This window comes from Ochotona curzoniae, unplaced genomic scaffold, assembly GCF_017591425.1.
Source record: "Ochotona curzoniae isolate NIBS_2020 unplaced genomic scaffold, NIBS_Ocur_1.0 contig_50, whole genome shotgun sequence".
NCBI lineage: Eukaryota > Metazoa > Chordata > Mammalia > Lagomorpha > Ochotonidae > Ochotona > Ochotona curzoniae.
In genome coordinates, this window is record NW_024466446.1 from 6,519,078 (window position 1) to 6,533,048 (window position 13,971).

General features: G+C 42.0%; 1 protein-coding gene across 2 annotated transcripts in view; it reads right to left on the bottom strand.

Annotated features, from left to right (window-relative positions):
• Positions 1-13,971, bottom strand: part of RIC1 (RIC1 homolog, RAB6A GEF complex partner 1) — a 93,268-nt gene that overhangs the window by 30,023 nt on the left and 49,274 nt on the right. For both annotated transcript variants that reach the window (XM_040988881.1, XM_040988880.1), the window contains exons 5-8: positions 10,458-10,600; positions 9,292-9,428; positions 2,964-3,055; positions 2,109-2,197 (exon numbers count right to left, since the gene is read on the bottom strand). In XM_040988881.1, the coding sequence (XP_040844815.1) occupies positions 2,109-2,197; positions 2,964-3,055; positions 9,292-9,428; positions 10,458-10,600 (461 nt within the window). The remainder of the gene's footprint in view (positions 1-2,108; positions 2,198-2,963; positions 3,056-9,291; positions 9,429-10,457; positions 10,601-13,971) is intronic.

Genomic DNA, 13,971 nt, shown 5'->3' on the forward strand with positions numbered 1-13,971 from the left:
GCACAGACTTCAGAGTTTCCTTATTCCTAAGACAGTCACAGGACAAACTGACGGCCAATCAGACGTGAGTGGCAGACAGGCAGAGCAGGCAAGAGGCGAGGATGCTTCTTGGAGAGACTCTGGTTTCTGACCACAAGTCAGAGGCACACTGCTCGTTCTTTCTGCGGGGCTTGCACGCAGGAGTGATGCTCGGGCCTCAGGAGCTGCCTTGTGGCCACCAAGAGGAGGTCAGGAGCAGCTCACTCATGGAATTCCCGCTCTCTGCTTATAGCACAGTAAGCTTGGTCTCCTGTACCCTGGTGATGCAGTTAACAGTCTCACTTCTAAGCACATCAGAATTTGACTAAAGGGTCCGACTAGCCTTTAGCTTTGCTTATGGCGGTGTCTCCCATGTATAGTAGGTATTCAACCATTGGTCTTCAGATGAATAAATTAAGCTGGGAGGCATAAAATAACAGAAGCCATGACATCAGGCACAGGCTGCATCAAGTCCAAACAAGGAGCAGAGCATTCAAAGTAAAGGGAAGCCAGAAAGAACTAAATAAAAAGATTCAAAGACAAAATTCCGCCTTTCTGGCTACATGGAAATTCCAGGGTCACGGAGAATCCCATTATAGTCTAGCAATAGTTGACCAACAGCAGGCATTATTTCTTTTCAAATCAATATTTGTCACAGGTGACATTTTACTGCTCCCTTATCTGTGGTTTTGTTTCCTGGGTTTCAGTTACCTTTAATTAACCACAGTCTGAAAATATTAAAGGGTAAAGAAATAAACTATTTATAAGTTTTAAGCTGTGCATGGTCCCGAGCAGCGTGATGGAATTTCATTCTGATGCCTGCTCCAGCCGTGGGCTGTAAGTCAGCCTGTTGCTTAGCATTGCCACGGTAAACTCTACCCACTCATTAGTCTCTTAGTAACTGTCTTATGTTCCCAGATCATCTATCTGTCCATTGCTCGTCTTCAAGTTATCCCTATTCTACTAACGGCCCCCCAAGCGCAGGAACAGTGATGCTGGTAAGTTAGCACAAAAATCAGACTCAAAAGTTGCTAAGATCGACACAAATAAATACTACCCGTGCTTCTGACTGAGACTAATGAAACCCAACTTCCTATGGCATAAACAAGCAGTCCAACGGTGAGCTGCTGCTGACCTCTGTTTGACCTTTCCTGTGTGCTGGCAAGCAGCTCTGAGCTCCACACACTGCCTCTGCACTTGAGGCAAACGGAAGGGGGAGCAAGGCCCACGAGACGCTTGTGAGAGCAGAAATCTTCCCAGGAGCATCCCCCTCCTCCTACCTGTGACGAAGGAAAAGGAACTCTGTTGGCTTCACCGCTGCACCTCAAAGTGCAAACGCTGCAGCTAGCGTGTGGGATGAGTGCTTTGTTCAGATGCAAAAGCCATTATCAGGAGACCCGCGCGGAGAACAGGTTCTAACCGACTGCGGAGTGAAGAACCAGACGGCAGTGGGCACGTGAGAAGGTCTCGGCAGGGATCTCACTGAACAAGTGGCATTTACTGCAGCTGAGGGATGGCCACAGATTCAGGACTAAGTTTGGACTGAACAATATAAAGAGCTCCGGAAAGATTACTAATCTCACGAAGAAGCTGCTGCCATGTTTTCAGCAGATCTGAAGGAACTGATTGATGGGACTACTATCCAAATCAAGTTTTCAGTTGTTACGAAGCTGAGCTCTTCCTGACTTACACACTCAGAACCGACCGTCCTTTATACAAACAGGAAGAAGGCATCGGCGAGCCAGACACACCCACTCTGGTGTGACGTGATGATACTGCGTGGATGATAAAGTCAGGCTCGGGGCGTGAAGGGAAGAACCTGGGTACCCTTAGAAGCTACAACAAAAGTCCTATTTCAAGAGAACACATTCATATGACTTTCACTATTCTGTTACTAGGAATGGGAATCTTATACTGTGCTTACAAATAAAATTTTAGGTGTGTATACACAGGAGAAAACACACGATACACACAGCTCGGTATTAGCCACACCTTCAGCCATCCAGTGGGAGATGGAGTCTTGAGACAGATTACCTGCAAATAAAGTGAAACTTTCATACATTACAAATGCTCAAGAGGCGCGCACTCACCAGGATACTGCTTCGCTGTTAGCTCTAATTTATGAGAGAGAAGCATGGCTCCACTGGTGTTGTCTATTGTATAAACCTGCACAGAACCACTGTGGAAACAGAACAGACTTGAGTGAAGATAAAAAAAAAAAAAAACAAAAAAAGACAAATTACAGGAACTCTTACATTCTTATGGTAAGAGTATTTAATTTTGTAAGCAATGTGCAGTCACCTCATAAATTTGAATATATCATTTATAATCTAATTTTTAATCTAGATAAACCCCAGAAATCCTTATTTAATGTGTATCAGAATTCAATAATATTCAATGTACTACTGTATATAATTTTAAAAGTTGGAATTAAATTAAAAAATTTGGAATGCCCACCAATAAGGACAAGTACCGTACGACAATGAAAAAAAGATGAATTTTAGCCACATGCATGAATGTAATAGCAAACATCTATCAAGAATCCTAGTTGTATCTAGTTAAAACAAAAACAGTAAAAATATAGCCAAGAGCAGTGCCTGTCCTGAGGCAGAGGGGCCTATCAAGGAAGATGAGCTAACAGGTGGCTTCAGGTCTGGAAAATATTATTTCTTAGGTTGGATTTCTTCCAGATCCTCCTTTTAATAAAGAACCTATTTTAATACATTTTAACTTACTTACTTTTTAATTTGTACCTCAACGTTCTACCACTTAAGAAAAACAAAACGCTCAACCTCTCTACTTGCTTCCATCCAATCAAACACCTTTAGATGTTCTATTAAGGCTTACTCATAAATTACTGTAGACATACAGTTTAGAAGGGTGTTAAGAACATCTTCTTAAAAATGAGATCTTTGGCAACAAAACTAAAAAATTCAAAAGTTTACCTTGCACAACCGAAGGCCATTAACCGGTACTTGTTATTTACCGCTACACACGTCCCATCAACAACATCCTGTGGCCAAACTCCATGAAGCTGCTATGAAGAGAGAAACAGTGAAGGCTTCAAAATGTTTTTGCCCAACCTTTCTGTAGTCCGTATTAATTCCCTGTGAACAAATGTGCAATTTCCTAAGGCTTTTAATGCTTTCATCTGCGCAGAAAATAATCCCTGAGGACAACTACCTAAGTGTTTTGTGTGAAAACATCATAGTTTAAAAGAAAGTAAAAGTGAAGCTTTTCATTAGTGGGTTCAAACATTATTCCAAATAAGCCCAGCACACTGCTGTTGAACGTATTTGTAAGACGCTAAGGAGAGATATTCATCTTCCAAACAACGAAGCTGCTCTTTCATCGTCAGAAAGACTGCAGAACAGCAAAGCCAGCTCACTCACTCACTCGTATCACTCTCATTAAACTGGCACATAATACTTAATCTCCTAGCTATGGAAAATAATATTCCTTTCCAGAAAAGATTTTTCTTTAAAATGTGTTATTTTGTTTTGATTTGAGAGAGAATGAATGAATGAATGCATATCTCATCCACTGGTTCACTCCCCAATGCCTACAACAGCCTTACTGGACTGGGATGTGGCAGGATCCTGGAACTCCCACTAGGATGGCAGGGCCAATCACTTGCTACTTCCCCAGGTGCCTGTTAACAGGAAGCTGGAATTAAGAATAGGGTTGGGACTCAAACCTAGGCACTGTAACATTGGAAATGGACAAATAGCAGCTCAAACTTACTGCACCACATACCTGCCAATGTTCCAGAGGCAATTCATAATCTGCATATTGTTTACCCTTCTCTACATTCTATTGCTTTGTAGAATAATGGTTAATAACCGCAGCGTATCTGATACACTGACCTCAGAGCAGGGTATTACTAACCCCTCAAATGAACACTTGGCTTTATGTTCTTTCTTACCTGTAAAGCACTTAGGGTAATGAAACATTAAAATTTGTAATGGTAAACTACTTAGGAACATGACCAGGGGCTGGTACATTGGCTAACTAGCTAATCCTTTAACTCCAAACACTGGAATCCCATATGGCGCCGGTTTGTGTTCCCGCTGCTCCACTTCCCATCTAGCTCCCTGCTTGCGGCCTGGGAAAGCAGAGGAGGATGGTCCAAAGCCTTGGGACCCTGTACCCGATGGAAGACCTGGACGCTCCTGGCTTCAGGCTGGCTCAGCTCCAGCTACTTTGGCCAGTTAGGGAGTGAACCAGTGGACGGAAGATCTTTCTTTATGTCCCTCCTTCTCTCTGTAAATCTGCCTTCCCAATGAAGAGAAATTTCAAGAAAAAAAAAAAACAAACAACAAACTCATCATTCAACATAAATAAGTGATGTTTTATTTGTAAGCCTATATACTATTTGATATACAAATGTAAGATTGACACAGCTCAGTTGTCTGTTACTCCATGAATGAAGGAAATTTCAGACTAAATTCTAAGACAAAGCATGTTAGTAGTTTAGTGAGCCCCAAACCTAGCAAACTACCATATAGCACATTTTATTTGAGTGATCCTCTTGGCAAATATTAGAAAATGTCATATAACAACTGATTTTTCTAAGTCTGAAATCAGCTAAATACTACATAAAACTGGAATTGAGCCAGCCACATATCATTTAACAGGAGTATGTCCTCACTGTTCAAGCATGCTAGCACCAAGCTACTATGCCTACATGTCATCAGGCCATATATTGTTGACCTGAAATTTCTTAACATAATGCTGCTGCTTTAGTAGGAGCTGTATTTTTTTGTTTGTTTGTTTTTTTACTTTTAATGAAACTAGATATTGTTTAACAGAATGGCAAAGATAGCATCATTATTTCTTTTGATTGCTGCTTGGGTCGAAACTCATTCATCTAACACATGCTTTTCATGTCCTTATTATTCATGAGGTGCTGCTGTGGCAGCTGAGGACATGGTAGCTATGGGAAGCCACCAAAACTCCCACTGGTATTCCTGAATTCCATTTGAATTAGCAGACGTATCAGTTCAAAATATATATGCTATATACTGGAAGATTGTGGGGGGAAGCAACTTCACTGAAGAAGTATGGAGGACAGGCATATGCGAAGCAGGTTTCTATAGCAAAGTGCCTTTTGAACTAAGTCGAAGAAGCTTATGTGTAGACAGGCTTGAGCGGATGGGGACAATGCAAAGCATTATGCCAGGCAAAAAATAGAACAGGAGGTCAAACACTGCAATCATTGGATGCATAAAAATACTTTAACCTTTTCTACTATGAGTTCTAACAGAGAATAAACAAAACAAAATGTACATCTCAGTAATACCACAAAGTGAGTCTAGAATTATCATTCAGGACAAGAACAAAGAGTATCTCAGAGTTCAGGATTATCGCCCCCTCTCACTATACCCTCACTCCAATTGTGCAACACACTGATATCAAGTCTCGTCTCACCATTTCCTCTCTTCTAACTAGGCGGGGGTTGGAAGGGAACTTATTTCTGCGAGGGCCAGGTGGGAGTCTGCAGCATGATTTGGGGGCCACACAAAATCACCACTCTGACGCAGACTCGCGGGCTCTCAGGTCCTACTGGCAGTGGCCTTGGTAGGGCCAGACCAAACGCTGCAAGAACTGGCTCTGCTTTAAAAAAGCTTCAAGCAAGTATCCAAATACACCGTTATTTAAAATTGCCTATTTTCATTTTCCTTTTAATTTTTTTTTATTTTTACTTTTTTAATTTTGACAATCCTTACAAATTTAATTGGGGTAAAAAAGGTTCAAGGCCTAAAGGGGGATATAGAGGAAGAAGCCCCACCCAGTTTCCCGCCCACCCTAAGTCCCAGATTTGGGGCATGCTCTGAGATACTCGATCAAGTGGTTCCAATAGTTCACCATTCATGGGTCGCTGCCAGTCTCGCCACTCCAAGCATGATGTGGTCATTGAAGAGTCCATTGATTGACACAGTCCCTTCCAGAGTCTCCATTTGCCCAGTATTTTGCTGCCAACAGATAGCTGAGGTTGTTGCTTGACTTGTCCTGTCTTTCCTTGGTTAGGACTCTGAGTCCGGTGTCTCGAATGGGGAGATCCTCGAAGAAATTTTGAGGTATTCCCAGTCGAGATTCCTGCATGTTCTAGCAGCATAGGGCCCGGCACAGTCCATTGCCCCGATCAGCTGGTGGTTGCAGTTGCTGGGTCGGTTCCGTCTCCACCCGTGTCCTCTTGCAGTCCCGCCTGGTTCTGCCCTGGACGCACTTGTCCCTCGCACATACCAGTAGGAGTTGCAGCCCAGTCAGGGCGGCCCACAGTAACCTCAACCAGGCCCACCCCCTACCCTGGCTTGCCAGTATATATGGCATACTAGCCCAGTCTGTCCCAAATACCCTTCTGTTCATATACTTGCCAACAGGTGTTGCAACCTACTTCCATCCAACCATCTCCTCCTACCGTCCCTAACGGATATTGTTGGGTGTCTGTCTAGCCACCCCAGCCCCTGTCCTAGTTCCCATGCCCTCCCGTGGAAGGTGATGACCCACGAGGGAGGAGCCCACTATTTCCCTCCCAGGTCGCTCCCATTCCAGTTGTGCCCTCTCCAGTTGGCCCTGTGGTTCAATTCAATGTGTCTAACCCTTTGTACCAGCTTCCGCCAGCTGGTGCTACAACTAAGCCCCAACAACCCTCACCAACTCTGATTGTAGCTTGCACCAGTGGGAATAGTCAGCCCAGCCTGGTTTTCACCCAATCTGGTCCACATGAGGTGCACAGGCGCTGTGTCCCTGCCTGGTCTGGTCTACCCCCCACCCAGCTCACGCTCCTCAGTGTAAGTTGCTGTTCAGCTAGGGAACCTCCCCTTATTCTCCTGTCAGCTCTGCCTCCTCCTTCCTGGTTCTCACATGTGTTGGTTGGGTGCTGCGGCTGCATCCGGCTCAGGCTACCTCACCTTGGCATTCCAACTTGTGTGTTGCTTTTGTCACGACTGGACCTGGTTCGACCCACACTCTGTTCTGGCGATCAGATTTATCAGTGGATGACATGAACAGATTCAGCCTGGTCTGCCCCAGACCCATGCCAAATGTATGCCAGTGGGACACTTTCTATGACCTCTTGGCTGTTACCTTCCATGTTCCTTGCGCTGACCTGCAGAGTCTGTGTCCTACCAGAGGAGTTGCCTGAGCTCCTCCATCAGAACCCCTCCATGTGCCAGGTTTCGCGCATGTCAGTGGGTCCATGTGCCAGTTCGCCTCTTGTCCTAGCAGGAACAGTGGCCTTTCCTAACTGGCCATCATCCCATTCTGGTTCTTGCTGTAGAGTGTTTCAGCCCAGCCACGGTCGTCCATGCCCCCATATAGCTCGTATATGGCTCAGTTGAGGTTGGGACCTAGCCTAGTCCGTCCCACATCCACCCTGGTACTCCAAAGCACCAGAAGGTGTTATTGTCTGGCCCAGCTCGGTACATCTTTTTCCAATCCACATTTGTGTCAAGGGAGACGACAACTGTATCCAGACCCTGCCGCAGCCCCATCCACCTGTCATGACCCCTGCCTTAGACACCATGGCTCAACTCTGTGCTTAATGTGGACCAGTTGGAGCCAAAACCAAGCTGGGCATGTCCTGTGTTGCACCCTGTGTTCCAGTCATGCTAGTGGACTAAGGTTTGCTTAGTCTGAACATTCAGCTCTCAGTCCCACACTTACATTAAGGTTTCATGTCCCGGTTCCTGGGAATCACCAGAAATTAGTGTCTCACCTACACTAACGCTGGTCTTACTTTTGGGTGTCCCAAAGCAGCTATTTCATATCATCAAAAACCCCAGAGCTCGCCGCTGGGCGGCCAGCAGGCAGAGCCTGGCACCACTTGGTGCACTGGCCACCCAAGGCCTGGGCCTCTGCCCCCGTCTTGCGACGGGGGTTGTGGCTGAGACCCCAGCAGGGTTCCGTCCGGCAGAGGCGCCCCCACCAAGTGCCACCTTGATGGGGGTTTAAACCCGCCCCTTGTCCTGAGACTAGACCCGCCCTACCTGTCCTGCCGCCAGCTATTGGCAGGCGGGGACAGGGGAGAGCCAGGATTTTACCCCCAGCCCCCAGCCATCCCCTGCGGGTACTTACCCACGAGGGGGCTTTAGGTGCTCCCGGGCCAGGAGAAGGCCTGGGCCTCTGCCCCTGTCTTGTGACGGGGGCTGTGGCTGAGACCCTGGCAGGGTTCCGTCCGGCAGAGGCGCCCCCACCAAGTGCCCTTCCTTTTAATTTTAAAATAATACCCCTTTGTACCTTTCTACTTACATTCGAATGACTGAGATCTGCTGCTGTTTTTGCACAAAGCCTACTTTGTTCTTCCCCAGTGAAGACTCAGCACCACACTCAGCTCACTGGACCCCTGGTTTTTCCTGTCCTGGCAATTCTTCACTGGCTTATTAGCTCCCAGAGTATTCAAGAGCTTTGAAAAATGTATTTTCTCCAGGTCTCGTGCTCCTCGGCAGCAGATGTTATCTTAATTACACAGTTTCAGTTAATTCCAAACAGAGGATAGTATTATCTAATATTTTAACACACCTGTTAAATACTTTAGTGCATTTCTGAATCATCAGTTAACATGAGGGAATTAAAATGTTTGTGGAAAATTGAATACAAAATCAGTTTATTTTGCTCTCTCTCTATAAATTTATCTTTTCCATTCATGACTTATTAATATCCACCTGCTTTTCGCTGCTTTAAAAAAACTCTTTATTACTACCTAGTAATAAAAGCTGAGAACACCTCCTGCATGTTAAGATACTTGATGTGTTTGGTATACAAAAATTAATACATGTGTACATTTATGAATGTGTGTACATGAATTACTAATCGTTGTACAGAACAACTCCCAGTGGGAGGAAAAGATTCAGGAAAGGAAAAAGAACTGTAACCTACTATATGATCCGGTTATTGATAACAGGGTTTATGTATTAATAAAGATAACAATCGGCAGTAATCTAAAACCACGAAGTTATGGGAATGTGAGATAATATTTAAGAAGTGTGGTGTGAACAGGTTAAGGGAGGTAAAGGGTCATTTTCTATAGAAAGAAGTTAAATAGAGTCTAAAAACAAAAAAAGATGGCAGTTAATACAAATAGCAAAATAAAAAAAAAGGAATTGTCTCTAAGAATGGAAACTGAACATGAGGAAAGTAGGAAGGAGGCAGGAACCATGATCTTTCTCAACAGGCCTGATGTGATATTCGACTTGTACTATTTTTAAATATATCTCGAGCAAAAAGACTGTAAGAAAACTAAGAAAAGCAAATATTCAAAATGAGCCATACCTCTGCAGTGAATCTACTTGACACTGGTGTAATAAATCCAACTTTGCCATCATTAAACACAACAGCAAACCCATCCAGCGTGGCGCAATATTCCATGTCTCTGATGTATACATCTGCAAAGCCCAGATATGAACCTACTGATGAAAAAATAAGCACATGAAACGGGATTATAGGTGAAGTATTTTCTCACTTAGCAAGTATCTTTACTGAAAGGCAAAAGGACAGAGCCTATGCACTGGTTACTCCCCAGCTGGCTACTATGGCTGGTATTGTACTAAGTTTTAAGTCAGGAAGTCAGCTCGAGTCTCCCAGGTACGTGGCGGGAACCCAATTACTTGAGCCACCCGAGTCTGCATCAACAGGAAGCTGGAAGCAGAAGTGTAAGTGGGAACTGAGCCCACGTCATCCAAGGTGGGATGTGGACACTTAACCACCGAGGCTGGTGCCTCTCCCACTTCTACTTACAAACACTGTAAAGAGAGATTGAAAGGCAGAAGCAACTATCTGGTAAGCCTAAACAATTAAAACACTCTTTCTTACTAAATCTTTGTATCTGTCTCCATGTAACTGAATCTACAGGAAAAAAAAAAAATCATCCACAGAAAACCTTTTTTAGACCAATAAGCATTTCTACTTATGCATTTAAAAATTACTGGTTAACAAATAATTTATACATTGATGATGCACAGCTTGACCTCAACAAACTCACATAGCATGTACTAATGAAATTGGTGTAGTTCGTAATTATTAGGCCCCCAAACGCTGTCTGTCCATAAACTATAGCAGCTACATGGTGAACCACACTCCTCTCACTGTGCTGTGGGACACTGCATCTTTTTAATTTCACCTATTATTCCATTTTTTATGCCCATTATTCCAGCTCCCTTCACCTCTCTTACTTTTCCCATTTTCTAGTATTTTATATTAAGACAGCTTGTTTTTTTCATTGATTTCTACAGGAGAACATGTGGTATCTTTATTTCTCTGACTTACTTTACTCATCAAAATGTCCTCCAGTTCCACTTTACAGCAAATGATATCATATTACCCATTTGGATGGTTGAATAGTATTTTGTTGTGTTATATAACACTCTTTATCCATAATCTAAAAGGATGATATAAAATATTAAATAACTGGTTCTAACTCGTGTTCAAAGTGTAACTACCTCTAGATGACTGCAGATCTACTGAAAATGGCACTGTGCAAAGATTGATGGCTTTCCTCCCGTTCGTCATTCCTTCCCAATGAATAAGATGAAGAAGTCCATCAGAAGTTGCAACTAGGAGATCTTCTAGTACGGACTGCAAACTGTAGGAAAGAAAGCAACCTACGATCAATGACCTGGCAAGGTTGTAGATTCAAAACGAGTGTGATTTATAACTATTTTAGAGACTACTTACACAAGAAACATTATGAAACCATTTACAAAACAACTGCTTTTATCTGCAACTTAATATGAAACTTTATAGACATATCAACCATATATATATATATACACACACCTAATTCTGTTTTGCATAAAAGTATCTAGAAGACTGAGTCACAAACTTGCTGAATTTGATTTAAAAAGTTAGAAATACAGAGGTAGCGAATCAAAAGACAGATATTCAAGTCAGACAATAGGAAAGAAAGAGGCAGTGAGAAGCCACAAGGAAAACAGACGCAGCCAGTGACAGGTCGATGTCTGGAGCCAGAGCGCAGTGCCAATCCTCTGGCAGTGTCCAACGGACCTCCCGCTAACCACACGTGTTACTTACACACTGCAAACAAGACTAGAGTAGTTTAACAACTGAATTTAAGAAGTTTAGTTTTGATTCAAGACCTTCATGTGGCTACTGTGTTGTAAAGTACTGTTCTAGACTAAAGCATAACTCAAGTATCAATGAGTCTTACATTCCTAGTTCATTCAACAATTCTGAGACACAGAAGCAAAGTGCTGCCTTCACAGTCCCCTTCAGTCCTGAAATGGCTGCAGGAGAATGGGCCAAGGAGCCGGGGGCAGACCAGCTCTCCCAAGTCGGTGGTCAGGACGCAATTACCTGACCCAGCACCACTGCCCATCGACAGGAAGCTGGATTACCTAATGGTTTGCTTTGCTCACCTATCTGCTCCGCTCTAAGGGCAGTACTAGTTATATGTCTGTGGAAAGGAGAAAAGAACAGAGAAAGGGCAAAGGAAAACGGAACTCATAAATGAGACTGGAAACAGACTGACAGAAACAAGAAAAAGAATCCGTAGAAACTGACGCAGAAATCCAAAGAAATGAGATAGGCTCAAGAAAGGATGGTTGAGAAAAGCACACACTACACAGAAGTCCAGCACAAGGATGGAAAACGCATACGCGTGTGTCCTATTACATCTTTCATGTGTATGAAAATACGATATTTTACAAATATCTTAATCCACAATGTTGAAAATACTTTGAGTATTTAATTCTTACAGTAAATTACAATTCTTTGAAGAGCTGGCTTCAATGACTCACTCCCTAAAGATGCTGGCTCCGAAGCATTTGACCCGTTTTCTTCCCAACTATGAAGTACCAACCAATATTAAACTCGGGTGTTAAATTACTCAGGTCTCATTCTTGAATTTCACAGAAACCTTACTCAATTAGAATGCCCATTTCACATAGTTTGCTTTCAAATTATACACTTTCATTCCAAAATCATATTCACATTTCAGTGATAAAATTTATGCGCAGCATATGATGAGTAGAGTGTAAAATCCTTATTTCTATAAAGAACTTCTAGCACATGTCAAGGGAAGCAATTAAGCAGGTAGTCATTGGCTTACTGGTAATTTTTATTCATAGGAGTCAACCTAGATTTTCTCAAATTACATTCTCCCTGACCCCTTTTCCCTAACTATATGAAAATTAGCACAAAGATGACCAAGGTCTCTAGGTAAAACACTGATTTCCTTAAAAATGAATTGATAATATTTACATTACAACCAACAAAGCCATAACAGAAAAATAGCCAATCATGAAAATAAACAGGAAAATGTGTCCCATAGACAATTATAAAAATTCATCAACATTAATAGACAAACAGGCAATTCTGATGTTGAGTAAACAACTTCAATGTAACTGTGATAAACATGATAAAGAAACTATAGGAAGAGATGTAAGGATACTGCACCTCAAATATTTTGTGAAGAAACAGAATTAAAAAATAATATAAGAAAAAAAATGATAATGACAAGGCCATAGTGTAGAAGGTAAGAAGCCACTGCTTGCAGTGCCAGCAGCCCACGGGTGCCAGTTCAAGCCCTGGTTACTTCCCCTCTGACCCAGCTCCCTGCCAGCGTGCTTGGCACATCAGTGGAGCAGGATCCTAGTGCCTGGCAAGGGTACCCATGCAGGACAGCCACAAGACACAGCTAGTTTCAGACAAGCCCAGTTCTGGCCATTAAGATCATCTGTAAACTAGTGGGTGCTTTACTCCTTTCTCTGAAACTCTGCCTTTAAAATAAAATTAAATAGAGCCTTACAAAGAAAACATATTCTTTCTGTACATTTCCTGGAGACTCCTCATTAAACTGGAACCAAGCAAACTGACATGGTTGATGTCAGTTATTAAAAATACTGACTATTTCCATCAACGCTGGCATATAAGACTTGATATAAGCCATCCAAGTGCTTGCCCATCACAAAAAATGTAGCAAATATATATTAATTTTTAGTTTTGCTGGGGGATGTCAGACTGTATTAATAAGTCATCTATACTTTTTCAATCTGTACTAGCTCCTAAATATTTTATCACACTTCATTATAAAATACACAAAACCACACAAAAGTTATAACCCCAGAAAGCCTCTTCAACTACTAACTTAATGAACTTTATACCAACTATCTAGTATTCCAGATAAATGGTCCTTAAAATTTAGAAATTTGACTGAATTCTAAAGGATTTAATCAGGTTATAAAGCACTTGCTGGACATATCACATGCTGCCAGATAAAAAAGTTCAAAGCAAAGACTTTTTCCCAAATCTGTATTCCACTCAGGTCTTACCGTCAGTTTTTCCAGAACAATACATATCCTAGTATCACCATCTTCCTTTTAAAAACAAACAGTAGAATTATTTTATATGTGTTGGTATTTTTTACCCAAAAATATACTTGGAAGATCTTTAAGTTAAAAAAAGTCCTGTTTTCACAGTTGCATAATGTTTAAATTTTCCCTCAACACAATGGTAACAATATATAGCTAAACTGAAAACCAAAACGTCAACTGTGAAGATATTAAGAAAAAACAAAAACAAACAAAAAAACAAACTAAATCTAAGGCCACTTAATCTTTTTCTATGAACACATCTAAAACACATTTTTCACATTTTGGTGCTTCTGGCTACCTGGTCACAAAACCTACATTCACAGTTGGATGAGAAAGCTCAACAGTCTTTCGAGTATATTCTAGAAAGTCCGAAGGCTTTAAAAACAAAGATCTTTTCTCTTTTCCTCAGCTGTCATAATTTGTCAGTATCTTCTTGAGGAAGGAATCAGGATTATTTTATATCAAAACAACTCTAGAACCGTCTCAAAACACAAATTTCAAATTATGGTTAGCATATCAAATGTGCTTTATGATAACTTAAATAGAATGATATATATATCCATAGAATTTCGAATGTCTTATAAGATTTAATCGAGCATTTCTAAAGCCCAAAAGTTATCTT